The following is a 20,115-nucleotide window of genomic DNA, read 5'->3' as shown; positions in this document are numbered from 1 at the left end:
AATGGTTTTCTCACCCAACGATGTTGTTCTTATTAAATCCCGTCAGTTTCTATCTAAAATAGCAGACGGAGAAGACGAAGAGAAAGGGATCGAGATTCGATTTTGGGAAAATTAGAATTTGTCATGCGTATCTGACGTGTCAAAAAGAAATCTCCTGATTGGCTGATTTAATTGTCCTACGTGGACAGCTTCTCTGATGCTTATATAACCCTTTTAGTATAGGTTAGATAATCCATACTTGATATTTTATACAATTGTTGTTTGTTTTCTTTACAATGAGAATCTAATTAACAAGATTCGTCAATGAGCATAATAAATACAAAGCATACTTCAAGAACTGAATCAATAAACCTGCAATGGATCTTCAACTAAGCACTAACCTTCTCCTCCTCACATCCTTCGTTTTTGCTTTCACGCTTAATGCTTTCTTCAAATGGTTCTCCTCTAAGAAGCAGAGTTCAACGGCTGCTACAAAGCTGCCACAGAGCCCTTCAGCTTTACCATTGATTGGCCACCTTCATTTGATAGGCAAAGTGCTGCCTGTCTCATTCCAGAGCCTAGCTCGCAAGCATGGCCCGCTCATGGAGATACGTCTCGGTGCTTCTACGTGTGTTGTAGTCTCAAGCTCTTCGGCGGCGAGAGAGATCTTCAAAGACCAAGAGCTTAATTTCTCCTCGAGACCTGAGTTTGCTTCTGCTGAGTATTTCAAGTATAGAGGGTCAAGGTTTGTCCTCGCGCAGTACGGTGATTACTGGAGGTTCATGAAGAAGCTCTGCATGACCAAGCTTCTCGCTGTTCGGCAGCTTGAGAAGTTCTCTGACATCCGTGAGGAGGAGAAACTGAAGCTGGTCGAGTCTGTCTCTAAGTGTTGCACAGAAGGGTTGCCTTGTGATTTAAGTAGCCTCTTCGTGAGTTACACCAACAATATCATCTGCAGGATGGCGATGAGCACGAGGTGTTCGGGTACTGATAATGAAGCGGAGGAGATTAGGAAGCTGGTGAAGACATGTTTGGAGCTTGCGGGGAAGGTCAGCGTAGGAGATGTGTTGGGACCATTGAAGGTACTTGATTTTTCAGGTAATGGGAAGAAGTTAGTAGCTGTAATGGAGAAGTATGATCTGCTTGTAGAGAAGATCATGAAGGAACGTGAGGCAGTGGGGATGAAGAAAGAAGGTATGAGAAAAGACATTTTGGATATGTTGTTGGAGACTTACAGAGACCCCACTGCTGAATTGAAGATAACGAGAAATGACATGAAGTCTTTCCTGTTGGTATGTTTCCTCTCACCTGCTACTAGTCCTTGGATTTTAAACCAACCATACCCGCCGAACCGAACCGAACCGAACTTTTGGTTTGGTTTGGTAGGTTTTCTAAAAAATTGGTTTTTAGTTCGATTCGGCAATGGTTAAAACCCGAACCCAACTAATCAAATTTCGAACCAAAATAATCGAACTAATCAAATTTATCCAAATTTTTTAACAAAATTAAAATTTTTTTGTAGGATTTTTAAAAACCTAACTAACCGAATACCAAACCGAACTTTATTTCGGGTGAATTTGGTAAGATTTATGTTGAACCGAATTAACCAAACCCGCAAGCCTACCTGCAACAATTAGAATCCAATTTTCAGCTTTGATTATTCTGATATGATACAACTGAATATTCTTTAGGATGTTTTCATGGCGGGAACAGACACATCAGCAGCAGCAATGCAGTGGGCAATGGGGGAACTAATAAACAATCCACAAGCGTTCAACAAGCTAAGAGAAGAGATTAATACCGTTGTTGGAAGCAAAAGACTAGTCAAAGAATCAGACGTTCCTAACCTCCCTTACCTCCGAGCTGTCCTAAGGGAAACACTTAGGCTCCACCCTTCAGCTCCTCTGATCATAAGAGAATGCGCAGCGGACTGCCAGGTGAACGGGTGTCTTATCAAGTCAAAAACCCGCGTGCTAGTAAACGTCTATGCAATCATGAGAGATCCAGAGATGTGGAAGGAAGCAGAACAATTCATACCCGAGAGGTTTCTAGAGAGCTCTGGAGAGAAGATAGGTGAGCATCAGATGGAGTTCAAGGGGCAGAATTTTCGTTACCTTCCGTTTGGGAGTGGGAGAAGAGGATGTCCAGGAGCGTCTCTAGCCATGAATGTGATGCATGCAGGTGTGGGTTCGTTGGTGCAGCGCTTTGACTGGAAGTGTGTTGATGGACAGAAGGTTGATTTGAGCCAAGGTTCTGGTTTTGCTGCTGAGATGGCTCGACCACTTGTCTGCAATCCTGTGGATTGCTTCAACACTTTCTAAGTGCCTGTTTCTATAACACTTCCCCAAGATGTATATGTAGTTCTGTATCATTTTCAAGGCTCTTTTCAATAAAACTTATCCGGCAACTTTACTGCCTGCAAGGTGACTAATGATCAATGGTGATGGAGGATGTCTCAGTCACTGTAGAGTTCTCTTGATCTGTTGTTCCTCTTCAGAGATTGCTAGCTCCTATGACATCTGAAGTTAACTGCACAGCACCTTCTCTAACTAACTCCTAAATATCATATTCTTGCAAAACATCATGCAATCTCTTCTTTTTAATTGTTATAAGCAGATAACAACTTTGTTCAATACCATATGTTTTTGTATCTACTTCAAAATTCAAATATTTAAAGATTTTTGTGTTCCTTGAGCATCTGCATACAAACAAGTTGAAACTCTGGAAACTTCTCTGGATCAAGTCATTGTCGTTCTCTTGTCTTTAGCCTGGAGGAAACAGCTTCTCTGCTTGGTCAGGGAAGAACGTTATGAACAACAAAGCACCTGCAAGTTTCAACAAAATCTTGTTCATAAAACCAGAAGAAAAGACCAGACAACAGTCTCTAGTCTAAGGTAAAATTTTACTTACAGACGAGCACTGTTCCTAAGACAGCTGAGATCTTCCCTTGAATTGTGATAAGCCCTGCCTTTCCAGCATTCTGCAACTCCGTTGAACCAACCGATTCAAATGTCCCTAATGACACAACAACCATAAAAAAAAGTGGTTCAGAGTCCTTCCTCTAACCAAACAATCTCCAAAACACCAAGAAATGATCTTAGATGAAGCTAAATGGAAACAAACCTGGTTTAACAGATTGTAGCCCTGATGTTACACAAGCTATGTTGTCATAACCTGCTTCCTCCAATCTACTAGCCGCAGCTGCAGATCTTTTCAAAGAACGACAAAAGAAACTTCAACATTCTCTTCATACTACATTCATAGATACTCAGTGAATAAAGATCTTGTTTCTACTAACCTGAGACCTTCTTGGCAAACAATTAAAAGTTTGCTATCTTGCTTAAACTCGTTTCTAACGGAATTAACGAACTCTGGATTCAGTTTTGTGAAAGGCAAACCAAAGAAGAGCCCTGAGAAGTTGTTGTGCACTGTCCTCTTCACTATCGTCCCTGCAAGTTCAACATCACTTTAGAATCTACTGTTCTGTTCAAGGTTGAGGGGGATTGAGTTTGTTACCAAGATCGTTGTCTTCGTTGAAGATGAAGAGAGGGATGTGGTGGCAAGACTTTATATGAGCTCTCTCGAACTGAGTCTTGTCTCTCACATCCACAACCTTGTAACCTTCCGCTGCTATCAACTTCTTTGCTTCCTCTGCGTTCACGAACTTCACCTCCGCCGCAACTCTCAGGCTTCTCCGGCGGAGAACGTTACCAGGGAGGCTCTTTCCCGACCAGCTCGCCGCTTTCAACCTCCTTGCGCCGAGATTACTGCATCAGAATAAACCGAAACAGTTTCAAGAAAGGAGTAAAGATTTCAGATGAAGGAAGTAGCTTTTACCTGGTGAAGTAAAGAGCCGTAGGGCTAGGGCTAACGATCCCCGCCATTGATGCAGAAGTCTCGAGAGAGAAGAAAAGAAAAAAAAACTCGTCACTGCGATGTGATAGTCACAACGCTAGGACAAGAACCAGTAGATTAGACAGAGTTCAAGAGAATTTAAGATAGCCAATGAGTTGTTGCCACGTATTCAACTCAGCCTTTACATGTAGATTTTCTAGTGCTTAGCCACGTTCAGATAGAACAGACGCAAGTACATGTCTGATAACTTAACATTTTTTAAACATTTTGAAAACAAAGTTGATTTTTTATTGAAGGAAAAGTTCAGACAAAAGATGTAAGTCACTCTCCATAAACACAGGAGGAAAACAAGAGCAATTTTATATTCTCCAGATACAAGTAGACAAAAAAAAAATAGAGAGGACAGGGAAGAGAGTGATCTCAAGAGCCCATGATAAGCAGATGCAGAGCTTTATTAAGTTCAGACGCCAAAAGAGAGATCAGGCATCAGCAGCTTGAGCTGTTTTCTCAACAGGGGAGTAAGGATAATACTCTCTGCCGTTGTCTACTCTTGTGGTCTGACCTCCAGAGTCAATCAAAGCAGATGTAACCGCTAGTGTTGCACCTGCAGCTATCGCTGTTGGGATGCTCCTTGCTGCGTCAAAAAAAAAAAAACGAAACCATATCAGTTCCAACCAAACTACTTATTATATCATTGAGACAAAACTCATAAGCATTTTACCTCTGTAGCCAAGGACAGAAGCTCCAGCAACAAACCCACCAATAGCTCCATTGAAAAAATCTCTCTTGCCTCTATAACCCTGAACCACCTGCTCAACACCGATGTAAACTCCTCCAATGGCGGCGAAAGTGAGCCCGTGTGTTCCCATCATCTTCAGCGTCCTGATCAGCCCCGGAAGAGCCACGTTCCTCTCCACTCTCGGAACGTCTTTCCACGTGGCCAAAATGGTTCCGTAGATGGTCCCTGCGGCGAAGCCAGTCACGCTGCCTTTGATGGTCTTCATCATGGGGCCGTCCTCTTCTTCCAAGTACCTCATCTCAGCTGGATCCATGGCTCCTTACTACCGTTCTAGCTAATGCACAGACCAGCAAAACATTCATTACAGAACATAAAATCAAACAACAACAACAATAACAAAGATCAAACAACAACAACAACAAGGATCCATGGTTTCTTCCTACGGTTCTAGACAATGCCCACGAACAAAACATTCATTACAGAACATAAAATCAAACAACAACTTTGGTCCCAAAAAGAAAAAATCAAACAACAACAAATCGAAATTTTGACCAATTCCCAGATCGTCAACATCATTAGAGACACAAATGGATTGGAAGAACACAAAAAGTTTGAAACTTTATCGATGTAAAGGAAGAACCCTAATTTGAGAAGCTCATCGAAGTCGTAATACAAGAACGAGAGATTGGAGTCAATCACTGAAGAACAGATGAATGTTACGTAATAGAAAGAAGAAGAATCATACAAGGGTTGAGAAAGGTCTAACCTTTTTAAGGATTCGAGAGACGGATGACGAGATTAGCGATTCAGGGGAGGGAGCTCTAAGGGAAGATCAAAGATGTGTTCTTTGTTGTTCTTCAGGAGACGAGACTGTAGTTCTCAGATAAAGGCTTATTACAAACTTGGGCCTATGAGGCCCGTTAAATAAGCCCATTAAGCCCGTATAAGCTAGGAATTTAAGCTGTTTGAGTCTGAGAAAAAGCTGGTGAGCCTGACTAGTGAACTGTCTTGGCTATGGATAAGCTATAAGGCTTAGCGATGATGTAATGTTCTACCTAGTAGCTCATGCTTTGATTCACTAGGATGATTATATTAGTTACATCCTTTGGAAGAGATCCTAGGTTGTAGATAGACTAATCAATTTATTACCAATTAGTTTTTAGTTGAAAAATATCTAATTTAATATGCTGTCAAAAGCGGATTCAAATAATCCAATCCGATCTATTATTGATCCATTCCTAAATTGATTCATCGATTATTACCGCAACATTAGGATGTAGGAACATTGTCCCATATCGAAAGTTAAGATAATACAATCCAATTATCACTAATCGGTTTTAAGTTAAAAACATTTATATATATATATATAGAGAAAGAGATTATATAGATCAATATATGAAACATTTATGTGATATTGATGTATCATAATGCTCAAAATTATCTCTTAAGTTGAAGAGAGAACAACAATAAGAAGAATAAAAACAAAAGCCATTGTCTGGTTTATTAATAGCAAATAACAGAAAGAAAGAAAAAGATAAGATATTGCAAAGAGTAGTCTACTTTTTGAGGCAAAGAGACTCAGAGAGACCAGTTGTTATGCTGTGAAGAAGAGTCATAAGCCCTTGTGTTATCATCTTCCATGTACTGCCTCCTATTTTGATGTTGAGGATGATGATGATCAGATAACTCGAACTCACCCATTGTCGTATCTGTCTCGGTGAACCGGGCCAAGTTCAAAACAGGAGACATATCATTCGGACAGTTATTATCATCGTCCTTGAACACCCAAGGCGGGTTCAGATACTGATGCTGGCTAGGTGCAGGTGGTGGCTGAGCCATTGTAACCGTCATAGGACCAAAACCTGAAGAAGTTCTCCATGTGTTGTTGTTGTCTGCTGGCTGATGTGGATTTGACAGAAGAGAGAGAGCACAGTTTGAGTCACCGCCAATACCCTTGTAGCTCTCTGGTTTAGTGTCCATAATCTCTGGAGATGAAAAGCTTATCCCTCCTCCTCCACTTACTGATCCTTGACTAAACACATCCATTGGATTGATCTGCCATGATGGTGCTGCCACTGGCCGTCTCATTACTCTTGTATCCAACGTTCTTGAACTCGTCCAACTCATATCTTGGGAACCAAGAAAGCTCCCATTCATTGTACTTTCAGCATTTCCTGTCCCCAAAACATTGTGAAACATATACATCTTAGGGTTAGTTTACAAGTCATCTTATTATGTTAATTTTTTTTTTTTGAAAAAAGCTTATTATGTTAAATTTCATTGGCTAAAAATCAATTAATTGATAATAAATAGATTGGCTCTAACCACTTATATATTAGTTTATTATATCTCCAAATGTAGGACTTTCATTCGTTGATTAACATAACAGGTTTAATGATCTAACCGTAAAGGGAAGGTGCTATCCTCCCATAACGAGAAGACAACACCGAGAGAGACGCAGGCTGTGGCTTCCTCCGTCGCTCATTATGACCAGCGAGTCTCCTACGGCAACTCCTTTTCTCTAGGTCAAATTCTTGAAGCTGATGAAACCTATATGTCACATTGATTCAGACCGTGTTAGCTTCTAGAAAAGCAACATATAACCAAAAACGTTCCAAACACATAAGGTCGTCTTAATGGATTCTTTAAGTCAATAAGGTTAACTTGATTCTGAATCTTATAATTAACCACACACACACTGTAACATAGTTTTTTTTTGTTAAGTTACACTGTAAGTCTGTAACATAGTTTCTTGAGTGTTCACGTCATTGATGCCATGGTACCAGTTTTGTCCCCCTCAATAATGATACGACCTAAAGAAGCAAACACAAGGGCAATAGGTTTCTTATTGTCCATTCATTTCATATCCCTTTAGATTGGATTTTTTTTAGAGAGACAAGTCAAAAGAAATAAAAGAGAAGCATATAGAAGTACACGTAAAACATATTCCCAAAAATGAGCCCCAACGAGTCCAACAAACACAAGACCAAGTTACAAAACACTAAGCTGTAAAGTTAAAAGTGAAACCCTCCAAAGACGTTAAAGCCAAGAAAAAGCGTATGACACTGACAATCTACACAAAAAGATAGCTAAAGCCTTTGGATTTGATTCACAGGAGAGTCTTGGCCGGCAATAAGTGCCGGTTGCTTATTTTTTATATAATTAATGTTCTATACACAACTAAAATTATCATATAATATAGTGGTGATGTTTTATACCGATTGTTCATTAATTTGCCTATGTTCAGGACCGGGCATGTGGATAATGGCAAAACAAATAAACACAAGAAGTAAGGGGTAGAATAGGGAGAAAAAAAATGAAATGAAGAACCTGCTGCACTGTTGACAAAACCTCTGTTCGATACCAGCAACAATGACTCTAGGTGTTTTAGAGTGCATTCCACAAACTCTGTGCCTCAAGTAGTAACCCTTTGCATTGGTTAGATCCACTCCACAACCTTCCACTTGGCACCTTGGTATCTGACTTGATTGACCCGACCCGCCTCCACGAACCCTTCTGTTTGACCCGCCGGAGGAAGAAGACCCACCTCCACCGTCCTCGAAGTAGATCCTCTGCCCAAACATGAGCCCTCCGCTGAAAGAGGATGACTCATTCGATGAACCACCGGAGTCTGCCTGACCCGGACCAAGACCCTGACCCGAGTTGGAACCCATATTCATATTTGTTTCCTTTTATTCAGACAGAAAGAGAGTACTTGCTTATCATTCTCTCTCTCTCTCTCAAACCTAACTGTCTTGGTTTAAAGAAAGGACGAAAGGGGAAGAAAGCAAACAAGAGAGAGAGAGAGGGAGACAATAGAAGCAAAGAAAAAGAGACGAGAGTGGCGATAGACAAAGACAGTAAGTAAAACGGTACGGACACAGACTAAACTGTTGTCTGTTAGAGAGAGATGTAGCAGTTTCCAATCTTGGAGTTAGAAGAAACTTGAGGCAAATGAACATTGGAGAGGTCTTTCATCATGTACACATCTTTTTATTATTATTTTTACTTTATACTGTTCACGTTTTCAACTTTTTTATAGATTTTTTTCGGTTCAATTATTTGACAAGTTAAACGCATTTGTTTCTCTCTTTTTTTTTTTTCAAACGAATAAATAAATGCATGTTTTTCTTTTGGTCCACCATTGGCATTATGAGGTTGGCAAATAATAAATGGAGATGATATTTTGGGTTTCTGAACACCAAAATCTACCACAAATTTGACTGGGTTTTGAACTAAGTTCTGAGCTGAATGTTTATCAAACCAAAATAAACGGAATAGAATTAAATAGAGTACTCAAACTAAATGCTTATCAACCAACTGTGGTGAAAATTATCCCAACCAACCAACCAAACCAAACCAAAATATCTTTCAACTAATCCCGTTATATATTCCGTTTTTAGATAGTAGTTACTTGATTCGCTTGCTTGCGGCCACATATTTTTAAGGAAATGAAATCTTTATTTTTGTTTTGGAATTGATTTTGACACGTTAAGCATGCATGTTTGAAAGAAAATCATTTGAATATACACTAAAAGTAAGCTGTTAGAAAATAGATGTAAGGAGGTTAATTATGAGATCGGTTTAAGTTTTATATAGCTTAAAACCTTATTCTTTAGATGTGAGTATGTAAATGATCAACAGTAGAAAAATGTAAAAACTTATTCAGTTACAGAATATCGGATAAGAACTTGAATGATCGGTGTAAAAAAAAGTTTAAGATCAGCTCAGCGTGAATATGGGATGTATTGACTTCACGTTATAATGAGCGAAACACACTCATATGAACGTCAAACCTAGGTTGCGGCCTTTAAGTATTCATTGTATACCATACTACTAGACAAGCTCGACCATTTACGTTTTTTCAACACAATACAATATCAAGTACTCATCATATTCACCGCTTGCCCCATGCTAGCATCTTTTAGACCCATATTTTCTCTCGCTATGCATACTTTTTCTTCTTTTTTTTTTATTTTTTGCTAAGAGCATACTTTTTTCTTCTTGACAAATGTGTGTTATCATTCTCTCATACGCATAAGTTTATTGATTCAGCGCTATATACAGTATCTAGCTCACATAAATCGTTCTCACCTACAGTTTTATTATCAGGCCGTTCGCATCTAAAAAGCATCAATTATTAACTTTAAAAACCTATATGGTCCACTATAACTTTCTTGTGTGTCTACATTATATGGATTCGATGTGTTACAATAGGAGTTCTAGTTCGATGGTTCTCCTTAAAGTGGACATCCATAATTAAATGAGATGGTGATGTGTCATGTGGTGATGTAAGTTCTTTTGGGTCATAGGTGATGTAATCAGTTTATGGTGATGTGTCATGTGTGATGTACGTTTTTTTTTGGGTCATAGGAGATGTAAGCTTAATTAAAATCTGTGTTGAATTTGTTGAGAGCATCTTATCTGAGACAAGGGAGCAATCTTGAGACTTGCATAGAACACCCAACTTCACAAATCTTGATAATCTGATTCTTTTGTACTTAAACTAATGACATTTTGGTCTTCAAATGCTGTTATCCTTCATAGATTCTATACTCAGCATTGGGAACCACAAAGCAAGTGCCGAGGAGTTCAGAGTTCTATAAATAGAGTGTTTCTTACTTTTACAAATGTAACTGTAGTAGTTAGAAAGTAACGAATATGGTAAAAAAATGATTGTGAATTTTTAATTATAGTGATTTTAAAGGTTAAAAAGTTAAAATTTTAACGACTGAAATATGAGCAGTACATTTATTGGAACACAACAAAAGATGTGACACTTCAAGGAAACTAGCTGGTGTCGGCAGGTGTGCAAGCAACACAATAAATATATTAAGCTATAACCAAAAAATGTTTTTAATTATTTTGGATTTCACTTTGTTTGCTTGTTGTTTTGTAAATAAAATTTTAGTATTTGGTTTTTTCTCCCCATTTGATTTGTTTGGAAAATTATGGTCACAACTTCACAACTCAATATCCAAAGCAAGATCTTCCTGGTTTTTGTAATAATAGAAAGTATGAAAAGTAATAGACATCCATCAGAGTCTGTGCGAACTGTAATACTTTACATATTATATAATATATAGGTTTAGGTTTGATTTGTTCTTTTTGCTTAGCTTTATTTAGTGAAAGTAGTTTCCTTTTGTTTGGCTGCATTGGTTAAACCCTGAAACTAAAGACCTGATCTCTCAAGACTGATTTTACAAACATGTGTCACACACAGAAACAACTAGGTTCTGGATAGCTATACATTCAGAAAAAATATTATTATGTCGTCATTATAGTTGAATATGATGTAATACTTAAAAAATGTCATAAACTCCTCAACTCTTTTTTTTTGTTCAAAACAAAAAAAACTCCTCAACTTTTTTTCTATTTGTTGAAGAAAAGATGGGAACTAGGGTTTGAATTTCCTATACGATCCATTTGGTCTTAAGTAACCTTAGACCATTTTTATGAAGTTCTACAAAAATTATGGATCCCACAATTATTTATATATATATAACACATATATTAAAAATTCCAATGAGAAGAAACTTCATTAAAAGTGCTCTTGGCTTCAAGTCACTACCATTTGGAGTGTGGGTTGATCATTAGTTAGACAGAGATACTAAAATATACTAAAACATTAGTATATATGTTTAGTTTTTTTTTTCTCACATAATTCAAATGATTAACCATATGTTTTAAAAATAATTAACATTTTTTTCTAAACAATTCAAGGCTTTTTTCTGTAAGTTTCTTAAGTTGTTTTAGACTTTTAGATTATGAATATATATTATAATTTTTTTTAAAAAAAATTGTGTAGACCTGTCTCTTAAGTGTAATGACTTCAAGAAAAAGTGTAATGACTCTGCCCTTTTTCTTAACTCTCTTCCTTAATGGCTTTACTGCTACATTTTACCTAACGTACACGATTTGCAATTATAATATCTTAGACTAATTATAACTTTTGTAGACGAGATGAACTCACTCACATGTACGAATGACTTTACCTCATGTGTTGCAGCAGGGACCATCTTTGGACGATCAAGCCTCAGAAACTAAACATATGAGACACAAGAAAAGGGTATGCAGATTGATGATGCCAATGATTCATGAATCATATAAACACCAAAAGATATCCAAAGTTATCAAATGCAACAAAAAAAAAGGTAATAAAAGCCAAAAAGAAGAGGCCTCCTCAGGTTAACTTGTCATCATCCTGTTTCATTTTAGTTCTTCAAACTCCATTACATTCCACAACAGCTTCAGCAGCTCTTCTCGGCTTGCTTTTCCTCCTGCTTCCATTCTGTCTAAACCCAGTAGATATCGATTTCGTGGAACCATCCATGCTTGATTTGGATCCTAACTCTAACTCGGTCTCTTCTTCTTTTAAATCCGCATTGTCTCCATTAGATATCTTCCTCTTCCTCTCGTTCTCTTGTTTTTTGCTCGTTACTGAGCTTTCATTTGTATCATCAATATCTTCTTCTTGTTCCAGCTTCTCTACCATCTCTTCTTCTTCCTCCTCCTCCTCCTCTTCAAAATCATCTCTCATCGGCTTATGTGGCCTTCCTCTTCTCCTGTAAGCAGGGATCTTCTCTTCTTCACCGCTTCCACGGCCTTCCCGAGCAGACGCACTCTGCTTCCTCCCTTTCCCTCTACCTCTTCTCATAATGGTCTATAAACGCTACAACTTAGAAACCTGCAAGCTCAAAACACACTAGCTCATATATAAGAAGACAATCTTTATATTTTTCTCAATATATATTATATGTATCATTTTAGAATCAACCAAGTCGCATTACACCCTTTCAAATTAATTAATAATGGACCAACAAACACTTTCAACCACCAATCATAAACATGAAAAAACAATATTCCACTTCAAGCATTGACCACTCCTCAACATCTAAAGAATTGTACTTAAATTTTTTTTCCAACTTCCAAACCTAAACAGATTCCATTTCTCATGAATAATATAACAAGCTACAAAAAAAGTTGGATTAACTTGCATGAGTAAATCAAATGATAAAAGGCTAACTTTTAATTTGTTTCCAATCTCATGGGGACACAACACAAACTAAGTATAACTGAACTTAACAATGATGCAGGAAGAGGGTAATACTCATAAAAGAAGAAAATAGACAAAACTCACCTATGTGTGGCATATACATGCATCAGTTACTCAGATACCAGACAATACAAATGGTCACTTTCTTTGCTTTCAACTACTCAGTAGGAAACAGAGATCAGAGAAACACTGAGACTCTGAACTAAAAGTGATCACAAACACAAACCCTAAACATTAGAGAGATCTGATAACAAAAGACAGTAATAAAAAAGGAGCTTCCTCAGTTTACTTACACACAACACACTTAGAAGCAGCAGCAGCATCATCCTATAAAACCATTGGCCAATGGATGACTTCTTAAGCCCCCGTTTGAAGAGGGGATTACTAGATTTTTTCACATTCTTCCTAATCCAACGCGCTCAGAATCGGCGCGTATCTCTCACTCACACACAGCTGTTACTGTGAATAGTGGTGCTCTCGAAGTGCATGTGTGGATAAGAATTAGGACAGCTCAACCTGCTTAAAAGCCGAGTTGATCAGATTTGGGTCCTAGATAAAGCCCATAAGGCTTTCCTAATGGGTCACGTTCAGAAGAACAACTGTTTAACGAATTGTTTCATTAATGAGATCGAATCCTATAACCTTTAGTACAAATTTTATTTTGAATTATTCCTTCATGGCTTTGTATTTTTTTCCAGTAACTAAATCATATAAAAGTTTTTATCCATTAAATCAATTCTTCTTTGCTTCCTTAGTATTTTTAACTTCTGTGCGTTTGCCATATCTAAGTGGTAGAAAGCTTTTATACAAATTACTAAACACATAATTTGCAGTTGTTTACTGATTTAGAGATGGAGAGAATCACAAAGAGGTCCCAAACTAGATAAATGTTTTGCCATACTCCCCAATTATACATCAACATCATACTCTAACTGGTTAGCAAAAACAAAAACAAAAGCTCTGTTCTTCAGAGGATATAGCTAATTAAGTAGTACAATATAACTAATTACCTCCTTGCACGTTTCTTCGACCGTGTAGAAGAAGGAGAAGAAGAAGCTTCCTTCTTCTCACCAGATTCCCTGCTTCGCTTAGCAACAACAGGAGAGGGAGAAGAAGATGGAGATGGAACAGCCTCTCTTTTCAGGGCTCGACCATTGTTTTTCTTCTTCACAGGACTTGCTTTTTCATTTGTTTGGTTCTCCCCTGTTGCTCGTTTCTTAGCATCAGCTTTGCGGATGTTGTTCTTCTTCTGTTCAGAGCTTGGCATCAATGTCTCGACCACTGTATCAGACGAAGAAGAACCACTACCTTTCATTCTCTTGAGAAAACCCGCAACGCTTTTCCTTTTCGAGCTACCACTTTGGTTACCCTTCTTCTCTTCATCAGTTGTCTTAACCTCATTCAAGCTGGAACCACTGTTCTTGACGTTCCTGGCTACTACTTTTTTAGCCGTAGAGGTTTTTCCTCTCACCATCTTCCTCAAAACCAGAGACTCGTCATCTTTCCCAGAGGTTTCTTCATCCTTCAATAAAACAAGCTTCTCATCATCAACCACTTGATCTGTCTTCTTCCCTTTCTTGTCACCTCCAGAGGGTGATATCATAAGCAAAGGTTTAGAAGCCAAGGAGCTTCGTTTCCCACAAGCTACAATAGGGAGAGAGATTCTCGGCTTTGAAGTGACTGCAACAGCCTCTTTAAACGAAACTAACTCCAAGGACTTCTCTTTCGGTGGTGGTAACTCTCTCTGTAGAGTAGTAGCCATCTGTTTCTTGACGAGTTGGTGAAGCTGCTCTGCAGAGTTGAACTCAGAAGAGCCCTTGTGATAAAAAACTTTGGCGTTGTTGATAAGTAGAAGCAAATCACGGAACAATTTGGTCATCGAACTTTTGTACAATCCTTCTTCGTCAAGTTTCCTAATCATCTCAAAATCTACATGCTGTCTGATAATCTTACCGTACTCTGGTGTTTCCTGTAACTTCCAACGGTAAACACAAAGCCATTAGAAGTTAGAACCATGCAGATTAATATATAATTTTTGTTTTATTTTTACTATATAATAATGTATGATTGAGTGCATGGCTTTTGATCGAGAATATATCGAGGTGTGCACGTTCCAACCCGTCAAAGAACCTATAATGCAATTTGATAACCCAATCAACGACTCCCACGTGTCACCATTTAAAATAAACTCCTTTATAAGACTATTAGCAAATGAAATATTTTAAAAATTAAAAAGGACAAATCTCCAAAATAGCACCTTTCTAAGTTTATATCACAAAAATAGCATTCAAAAACTAAAATGACCAAAATAGCATTTTATCTTTCGAAAAATTTAAATTTTTTTTATTTTTCAAAATTTGAAATCTTATCCCAAAACCTCACTTCTCAACTCTAAACCCTAAAACCTAAACTCTAAACCCTAAACCCTAAACTATAAACTATAAACCCCACCTCTTGAGTGTTATTTTTGTGACTTTTGGACTTGAGTACTAGTTTGAGAACAAAAACTTGATTTAGTGCTATTTTGGTCTTTTTCTCAATTAAAAAAACACACGAATATTTAGATGAATGTATTTAATTTAATTTAATTTAACATTTGAAAATGTTTGGAATAATTTGATTTTTGATGAACTTGAGATGAACTTATTCGTATTAAAGAATTTACTATCATTAAATTAATAATTCTTTAAAACCATTTTAAATTTTAGTTTATCTTTTTCAATAAAAACTTCACCAAAATATCATAAAATCACTAGAGAAGAAAATGTTCAGCCTTAAATGTGTTTATATATAATAATAAATTTATCATTCTAATACATATCATCCAAATTCTTCATTGAATACACAAGTTGACCGTATATGCTAACATTATACTATGCTATAAACAAAGCATATTATTCTCAACAGAATAAATTATCAAGTTTTATTTCGGTTATATTGTTCTTTTATTAAATAAAGATAAATTAAAACACAAAATTCAAAAATCGAATTTCAATTTTCACCTGGGTTTCGAGTCGGCGCGAAAAGAAGTAGCCACACGGATGCGACAGAAGCATCTCGACGAAACTAATCGACGGCTGAGATTCAAGATTGAAATCCTTGGCGCTCGGCGATTGATCCTCCTTATCAATCTCCGACGTTCTCTTCCTCGGCAAGCTCGCCGAGCTCTGCACGTCACTCGTCTCCTCCGACTGAGTCAGCTCGTTCCTTCTCCCCGGTTCAACTCGCTCCGAGTTAACTCCCGACTCCTTCTCGCAGCTCCCTCTACACGAATCATCTCCGGCCAGCTTCGCTTCTCCTCCTCCGGCCATCTCCTCCTCTCTCTTCACGTTCACCGAGCTAATATCTACCGGATCCGGCGAAATCGGGACCAGTTCGCCGCCGTCGCGATCCGATTCGCGGCGGAGCTCGTTCTTATCTAGATCCGAGCTCGTCTCTTCTTCCAATCTCTTCACCTTCGATCGCAACGACCTGCATCAACGAAACTACTCGATTCATTAAAAATCCCCAAATCTCACACAGTCGATGGAGTTTTTTTTTTACGAGATGGATAGATCGTATCGCTCGACTTCGCGACGGAGCTCGTCTACTCGGATCCTCCTCAGCTTCTCCAGCCAAGGGACGGATGAGATCTCTGATTCCGGTGAAGTCATTTCTTGAGTGAACCGTCGTTTGAGGTCGGAGTACTTGTGGCGGCAGGCGGAGGCGGTGAGGGAGGAGAGGTTGCGAGTCCGTTTCTGGATTTCGGCGGATACGGAGAGCCAGGACTCGGTGCCGTGGCGGTGCACGGCGCAGGCGAGGAGAAGCTCTTCCCATGTTCCCCATGTTTGTTTCTCGGGAAAGACGTCGTCGTTTTCGGGCTTAGCCATTAAAAGCAGAGGAGAAAGAGAAAATGTTCAGGCTTTCGATTTGATTATGAATGTTTTTCTTTGCCTGCATTTAATATTATTATTATATTTGATTATTGTTGTTTTGTCTGTTAAATGTTTTGGATCGCCAAACGACTGAGATTTATGTAACGTTTTTTTTTTTTTGGTTAGGTCACGATATTGCACCTATTAGTAATGTTGTTTTGGAAGTATTCATTTCTTATCCACTGCGAATCAGATTCAAAGGGCCTCAATGCTTATTGAACGTTACTGGTTTAATGGCCCCAACTAATACAGATGTTATGTCATATTTTAAATTTTTATATTAGAGTTTTCGTATATATTTATAAGGTTATTCTAATTTTTATATATTTTTAGTTTTTTTTTGGGGGTCAAGATATATTTTTAGTTTTATATACTTTTTCTTACATAGAACCATTGATATATCAGAGAAATATCTGACATTAAATTTCAAAACATCTTTTCAATGTTCATTTTGGTTGAAATTTGATAGTTTATTTAAAATAAAAAAAATTTATGTTAGAATCCATAAAAGATATTAAAAATTGAAGTATGATAAAATTTGTGTAGGCTGAATTAGATTTTTTTTTCCCGCCAACTTGGTATGAATCAACCTCATGAAATGAACTTAGAACAGATTTTTTTAATTAGCCTGGTTAAACCGGGGGGGTTTCCGGTTTAAATTAATTCCCTTTTCCACTCTCTGATAAATAAAGAAGACTCTCACTTTCGTCGATAAGTGCCAAAAGTTGAAAACTTTTTCCTCAGTCTCTCCCTTCTCTCCCGAAACTTTCCCGCCATGGCATCAATGGAAATCGACTCGGAGAAGACTCACGAACGGAAGCAATCCGATTACACTTGCCTGGTTCGAACTCCCCCCACCACTTCTCTGTTTCCTCTGTTTTAATTCAAGTGTATTGCTAGGGTTTGTAATTGAGATTCTGAGCTTCCTTTCGTTTGTATTTGAATCGAAGCAGGATGAGAGGTTCGAGATACAAAAGGAGATGTACAGAGGTCAGCAGTACAGTCAGATTTACTTCGCTCGTCTTCACCTCATGAGAACTCTCCTCTACTCCCTCGCCCCTTCCTGGAAACCCCATTTGCCCGGTGAGTTGCCTTTAACTCAATAAAGGAGAGAACTTTTGTAGAATTAGGCTTGTGGGTATTTGATTTACAGATCTGGTTTTTAAAAATTTAAAGGCTTTATTTATTTTTGTATGTGTGTTTTGATAGTTTGCAAGGTGTTGGGACTTGAAGAAGGAAAGGAATGCATCATTGTGGGAACCTTGTTTAAGCATATGAAGCTTAAACCTTGCGTTCTTGATGAATACTCTAAAGAGGTTCGTTCTTTCGTTGGTTATACAATATCTACTTTAGACTACTGAGTATGTTGAAACGCCAATGCAGAGGTCAGTTACACCGCTTGTGAAACCTCGTAACTTCATGCACCCTGATGATAGTCTGATCCTAGAAGACGAGAGTGGGAGAGTTAAGCTTGGCGGCTCTGCTCTTTCACCTGCAGTTTATGTCACAGGTATTATTGTGTCGCTCTTCTTTGCTGTGTTTGTTATGATGTTTGAGAGAAAATGGATAGTGATGAATTAGACAAGTGTAGGTGTTGTTGTTGCATTGCACGGGAAGGAAACTAGTGCTGGTGAGTTCGTTGTTGAAGATGTGCTAGAAGCTGGTTTACCACCTCAGTTAGAGCGTCCTTTGGATCATCTAAGTAAGTCTAGCTATGTTCTCTTCCTTTTGCTTGTCATCTTATCTTAAAGCAGTCTCTTATCATTATTCATCTTATCTTCTTCTGCAGAGGAAGATAAATACGTTTTACTAGTGTCGGGTCTCTCCATTGGAAGCAATTCGTCTAATCCTCTGCTATTTCAGCTTCTTGTTGACCATATAACTGGACATGTCGCAGATGATGAGGTTTAAAAACTTTTAACTTTCTGGTTCTTCTGTATTTTTCTTCCTTTTAGTTTCTAATGTATAGTTATGTTGGTTTGAACAGGAGCTAGGCCTTGCAGCGCAGATAGTTCATGTGGTGATTGCTGGAAACTCTGTTGAATTCCCCCGTAAACTCTTAACTGGACAGGTACTGATAACTTTCCTTGCTGATATACACAGCTTCAGCTATCTGCCTCTGTTATGATCGTTATACCTTGATTGCTGCAGAACATGGCCTCCAAAGATCAATCAACACTGTATGAGCCCATCAAAGAGCTTGATATCATGTTAAACCAGGTCAGTTAAAAACAAGATCCACCTGTGTCTTATCAATTATATTGAGATGAAAAATTCAAATTCTTGTTTTTTTTGGTTGTGGACTGTTTGTAGATAGCTGCAGGAGTTTCAGTAGATATAATGCCAGGCCTGAATGATCCAGCTAACTTCGCATTACCTCAGCAGGTTTGCAAATTACATAACTAAACATTGAAAAAAACCGAAATGTGAATTGACAAAGTTTTCTTTTGTTTCAGCCTCTGAACAGATGCCTTTTCCCTGGATCAGCACCTTATAACACGTTCAGATCATGTACAAATCCTCACTCCTTTGACGTCGATAATATCAGGTATGGTCACAATCTCTTAACTGCAGTTCGTTTGTCTGAGCTAAAACCTATTTTTGACATTTTCTTGCAGATTTCTTGGAACATCTGGTCAGAACATTGATGACCTTGACAAGTACTCAGAGGCTGAAAGCAAGCTTGATTTTGTTGAAAGAACACTGAGGTGGAGGCATCTTGCTCCCACTGCACCTAATACGCTAGGTGAGTGCTAACATTCCCCTCTGTAAAGTGTACATTTAGTGTCCATTGGTTTGATTCATTTTTTTTTACAGGTTGTTATCCTTTCACGGATAGAGACCCTTTCTTGATTGAAACTTGCCCTCATGTTTACTTCGTTGGGAATCAAGACAAGTATGACAACCGTTTGGTAAAAGGTACAATCTCCTTTGATTATATAAGAACATGATAGGTCTTTGGGTCAAGCAGTGCTTTAAGTTTAATATATTAATGTTGCAGGGTCAGAAGGTCAGCTGGTCAGGTTGATCTGCATTCCTAAATTCTGTGAGACCGGTGTTGCTGTTGCGGTGAGTTGAAATTTGAGGCAGAGATGGTCCTCACTGGACTCCATTTTCTTTCATATCTCAGAGTCACTAACATGGGCTTTTTTTTTGGCAGGTGAACCTAAGGAATCTGGAATGTCATACTCGTAGCTTTAACATTCAGTTATAAAGTTAATCACAACAATGAATTGCTACCTTTTGGTAAAATCTTAGATCTCCAAGGTCCTAACAAACAGATGTATTTTCTTTAAGACGTACTTTTGTCAAATGTGTTGTATTATTTTCTTAAGAATCTGATAAATTAATCGTTTTAGTATTTACAATGCAAATGTTACAACATGATTGACAATTCGTAAAATATGAATGAAAAGACATTGAATATGTCCAAAGGTTAAACTCATAGGGGTGCATGCCCCTATGGAGCTCACTTGAAAGAGTTTTTTTTCATGTTAGCTCTCAAGTATTTCGTAGGTTTGACATAATTTTGATTGTTTTTGTTCCCTGAAGAAAATCAATTTGATGTTTTC

The 20,115-nt window shown here is 38.0% G+C and overlaps 7 protein-coding genes across 13 annotated transcripts; 2 read left to right on the top strand and 5 right to left on the bottom strand.

Moving 5' to 3' along the window:
• The first annotated feature begins 225 nt into the window (after positions 1–225).
• On the top strand, positions 226–2,396 carry LOC111201403 (3,9-dihydroxypterocarpan 6A-monooxygenase). The gene is made up of 2 exons (XM_022693182.2): positions 226–1,271; positions 1,671–2,396. The coding sequence occupies exons 1-2, from the start codon at positions 357–359 to the stop codon at positions 2,298–2,300; spliced, it is 1,545 nt and encodes a 514-aa protein (XP_022548903.2). The 5' UTR covers positions 226–356; the 3' UTR covers positions 2,301–2,396.
• A 162-nt stretch (positions 2,397–2,558) lies between these two features.
• LOC125608362 (rhodanese-like domain-containing protein 9, chloroplastic) lies at positions 2,559–4,077 on the bottom strand. Its single transcript, XM_048778728.1, has 6 exons — positions 3,817–4,077; positions 3,496–3,746; positions 3,278–3,428; positions 3,103–3,188; positions 2,890–2,994; positions 2,559–2,804 (listed from the first exon to the last, which is right to left on the bottom strand). The coding sequence occupies exons 1-6, from the start codon at positions 3,861–3,863 to the stop codon at positions 2,743–2,745; spliced, it is 702 nt and encodes a 233-aa protein (XP_048634685.1). The 5' UTR covers positions 3,864–4,077; the 3' UTR covers positions 2,559–2,742.
• A 22-nt stretch (positions 4,078–4,099) lies between these two features.
• On the bottom strand, positions 4,100–5,503 carry LOC125608363 (outer envelope pore protein 16-3, chloroplastic/mitochondrial-like). 2 transcript variants are annotated; one of them, XM_048778729.1, is made up of 3 exons: positions 5,340–5,503; positions 4,556–4,903; positions 4,100–4,468 (listed from the first exon to the last, which is right to left on the bottom strand). In XM_048778729.1, the coding sequence occupies exons 2-3, from the start codon at positions 4,884–4,886 to the stop codon at positions 4,314–4,316; spliced, it is 486 nt and encodes a 161-aa protein (XP_048634686.1). In that variant the 5' UTR covers positions 4,887–4,903; positions 5,340–5,503; the 3' UTR covers positions 4,100–4,313. The 2 variants fall into 2 exon arrangements, with proteins under 2 accessions (XP_048634686.1, XP_048634687.1); XM_048778730.1 differs by having other exon boundaries at positions 4,556–4,907; positions 5,340–5,468.
• A 462-nt stretch (positions 5,504–5,965) lies between these two features.
• LOC111215130 (squamosa promoter-binding-like protein 9) lies at positions 5,966–8,572 on the bottom strand. Its single transcript, XM_022718433.2, has 3 exons — positions 7,904–8,572; positions 6,978–7,123; positions 5,966–6,747 (listed from the first exon to the last, which is right to left on the bottom strand). The coding sequence occupies exons 1-3, from the start codon at positions 8,251–8,253 to the stop codon at positions 6,152–6,154; spliced, it is 1,092 nt and encodes a 363-aa protein (XP_022574154.2). The 5' UTR covers positions 8,254–8,572; the 3' UTR covers positions 5,966–6,151.
• A 3,053-nt stretch (positions 8,573–11,625) lies between these two features.
• Positions 11,626–13,164, bottom strand: LOC111201404 (protein pxr1-like). 4 transcript variants are annotated; one of them, XM_022693185.2, is made up of 3 exons: positions 12,923–13,089; positions 12,714–12,831; positions 11,626–12,260 (listed from the first exon to the last, which is right to left on the bottom strand). In XM_022693185.2, exon 3 carries the CDS (start codon positions 12,228–12,230, stop codon positions 11,796–11,798), a length of 435 nt encoding a protein of 144 aa, XP_022548906.2. In that variant the 5' UTR covers positions 12,231–12,260; positions 12,714–12,831; positions 12,923–13,089; the 3' UTR covers positions 11,626–11,795. The 4 variants fall into 4 exon arrangements, with proteins under 4 accessions (XP_022548906.2, XP_022548907.2, XP_022548908.2 ...); XM_022693186.2 differs by lacking the exon at positions 12,714–12,831 and having other exon boundaries at positions 12,923–13,164; XM_022693187.2 differs by lacking the exon at positions 12,714–12,831 and having other exon boundaries at positions 11,626–12,278; positions 12,923–13,105.
• A 280-nt stretch (positions 13,165–13,444) lies between these two features.
• Positions 13,445–16,671, bottom strand: LOC111215129. 2 transcript variants are annotated; one of them, XM_022718429.2, is made up of 3 exons: positions 16,173–16,671; positions 15,632–16,100; positions 13,445–14,604 (listed from the first exon to the last, which is right to left on the bottom strand). In XM_022718429.2, exons 1-3 carry the CDS (start codon positions 16,496–16,498, stop codon positions 13,636–13,638), a joined length of 1,764 nt encoding a protein of 587 aa, XP_022574150.2. In that variant the 5' UTR covers positions 16,499–16,671; the 3' UTR covers positions 13,445–13,635. The 2 variants fall into 2 exon arrangements, with proteins under 2 accessions (XP_022574150.2, XP_022574151.2); XM_022718430.2 differs by having other exon boundaries at positions 13,445–14,598; positions 16,173–16,668.
• Positions 16,672–17,237: 566 nt separating this feature from the next.
• Positions 17,238–19,911, top strand: LOC111197870 (DNA polymerase delta small subunit). 2 transcript variants are annotated; one of them, XM_022693189.2, is made up of 14 exons: positions 17,238–17,384; positions 17,497–17,626; positions 17,753–17,859; positions 17,927–18,053; positions 18,135–18,245; positions 18,333–18,448; positions 18,531–18,614; positions 18,695–18,763; positions 18,857–18,928; positions 19,000–19,091; positions 19,162–19,289; positions 19,361–19,462; positions 19,545–19,612; positions 19,704–19,911. In XM_022693189.2, the coding sequence occupies exons 1-14, from the start codon at positions 17,319–17,321 to the stop codon at positions 19,755–19,757; spliced, it is 1,326 nt and encodes a 441-aa protein (XP_022548910.2). In that variant the 5' UTR covers positions 17,238–17,318; the 3' UTR covers positions 19,758–19,911. The 2 variants fall into 2 exon arrangements, with proteins under 2 accessions (XP_022548910.2, XP_022548909.2); XM_022693188.2 differs by having other exon boundaries at positions 17,247–17,384; positions 17,494–17,626.
• Positions 19,912–20,115: the final 204 nt, after the last annotated feature.

The sequence above is a fragment of the Brassica napus genome, chromosome A4 (genome assembly GCF_020379485.1).
Source record: "Brassica napus cultivar Da-Ae chromosome A4, Da-Ae, whole genome shotgun sequence".
Taxonomy (NCBI): Eukaryota; Viridiplantae; Streptophyta; class Magnoliopsida; order Brassicales; family Brassicaceae; genus Brassica; species Brassica napus.
The sequence above is the reverse complement of the archived record's forward strand: the minus strand, read 5'-3'. Positions and strand labels throughout refer to the sequence as shown.

Coding starts and splice junctions, on each gene's coding strand:
- LOC111215130 (XM_022718433.2), bottom strand. CDS start 8,253: ATGAATATGGGTTCCAACTCGGGTCAGGGTCTTGGTCCGGGTCAGGCA. Junction 7,124..7,903: donor TTTTGTCAACAGTGCAGCAG/GTTCTTCATTTC, acceptor TGTGACATATAG/GTTTCATCAGCTTCAAGAAT. Junction 6,748..6,977: donor GATAGCACCTTCCCTTTACG/GTTAGATCATTA, acceptor TTTTGGGGACAG/GAAATGCTGAAAGTACAATG.
- LOC125608362 (XM_048778728.1), bottom strand. CDS start 3,863: ATGGCGGGGATCGTTAGCCCTAGCCCTACGGCTCTTTACTTCACCAG. Junction 2,995..3,102: donor GCTACAATCTGTTAAACCAG/GTTTGTTTCCAT, acceptor TTGTGTCATTAG/GGACATTTGAATCGGTTGGT. Junction 2,805..2,889: donor CTTAGGAACAGTGCTCGTCT/GTAAGTAAAATT, acceptor TGAAACTTGCAG/GTGCTTTGTTGTTCATAACG.
- LOC111215129 (XM_022718429.2), bottom strand. CDS start 16,498: ATGGCTAAGCCCGAAAACGACGACGTCTTTCCCGAGAAACAAACATGG. Junction 16,101..16,172: donor CGATACGATCTATCCATCTC/GTAAAAAAAAAA, acceptor TCGTTGATGCAG/GTCGTTGCGATCGAAGGTGA. Junction 14,605..15,631: donor CGCGCCGACTCGAAACCCAG/GTGAAAATTGAA, acceptor TACCGTTGGAAG/TTACAGGAAACACCAGAGTA.
- LOC125608363 (XM_048778729.1), bottom strand. CDS start 4,886: ATGGATCCAGCTGAGATGAGGTACTTGGAAGAAGAGGACGGCCCCATG. Junction 4,469..4,555: donor TTCTGTCCTTGGCTACAGAG/GTAAAATGCTTA, acceptor TTTTTGACGCAG/CAAGGAGCATCCCAACAGCG.
- LOC111201404 (XM_022693186.2), bottom strand. CDS start 12,230: ATGAGAAGAGGTAGAGGGAAAGGGAGGAAGCAGAGTGCGTCTGCTCGG.
- LOC111201403 (XM_022693182.2), top strand. CDS start 357: ATGGATCTTCAACTAAGCACTAACCTTCTCCTCCTCACATCCTTCGTT. Junction 1,272..1,670: donor ACATGAAGTCTTTCCTGTTG/GTATGTTTCCTC, acceptor AATATTCTTTAG/GATGTTTTCATGGCGGGAAC.
- LOC111197870 (XM_022693188.2), top strand. CDS start 17,319: ATGGCATCAATGGAAATCGACTCGGAGAAGACTCACGAACGGAAGCAA. Junction 17,860..17,926: donor TTGATGAATACTCTAAAGAG/GTTCGTTCTTTC, acceptor ACGCCAATGCAG/AGGTCAGTTACACCGCTTGT. Junction 19,092..19,161: donor TTTGACGTCGATAATATCAG/GTATGGTCACAA, acceptor ATTTTCTTGCAG/ATTTCTTGGAACATCTGGTC.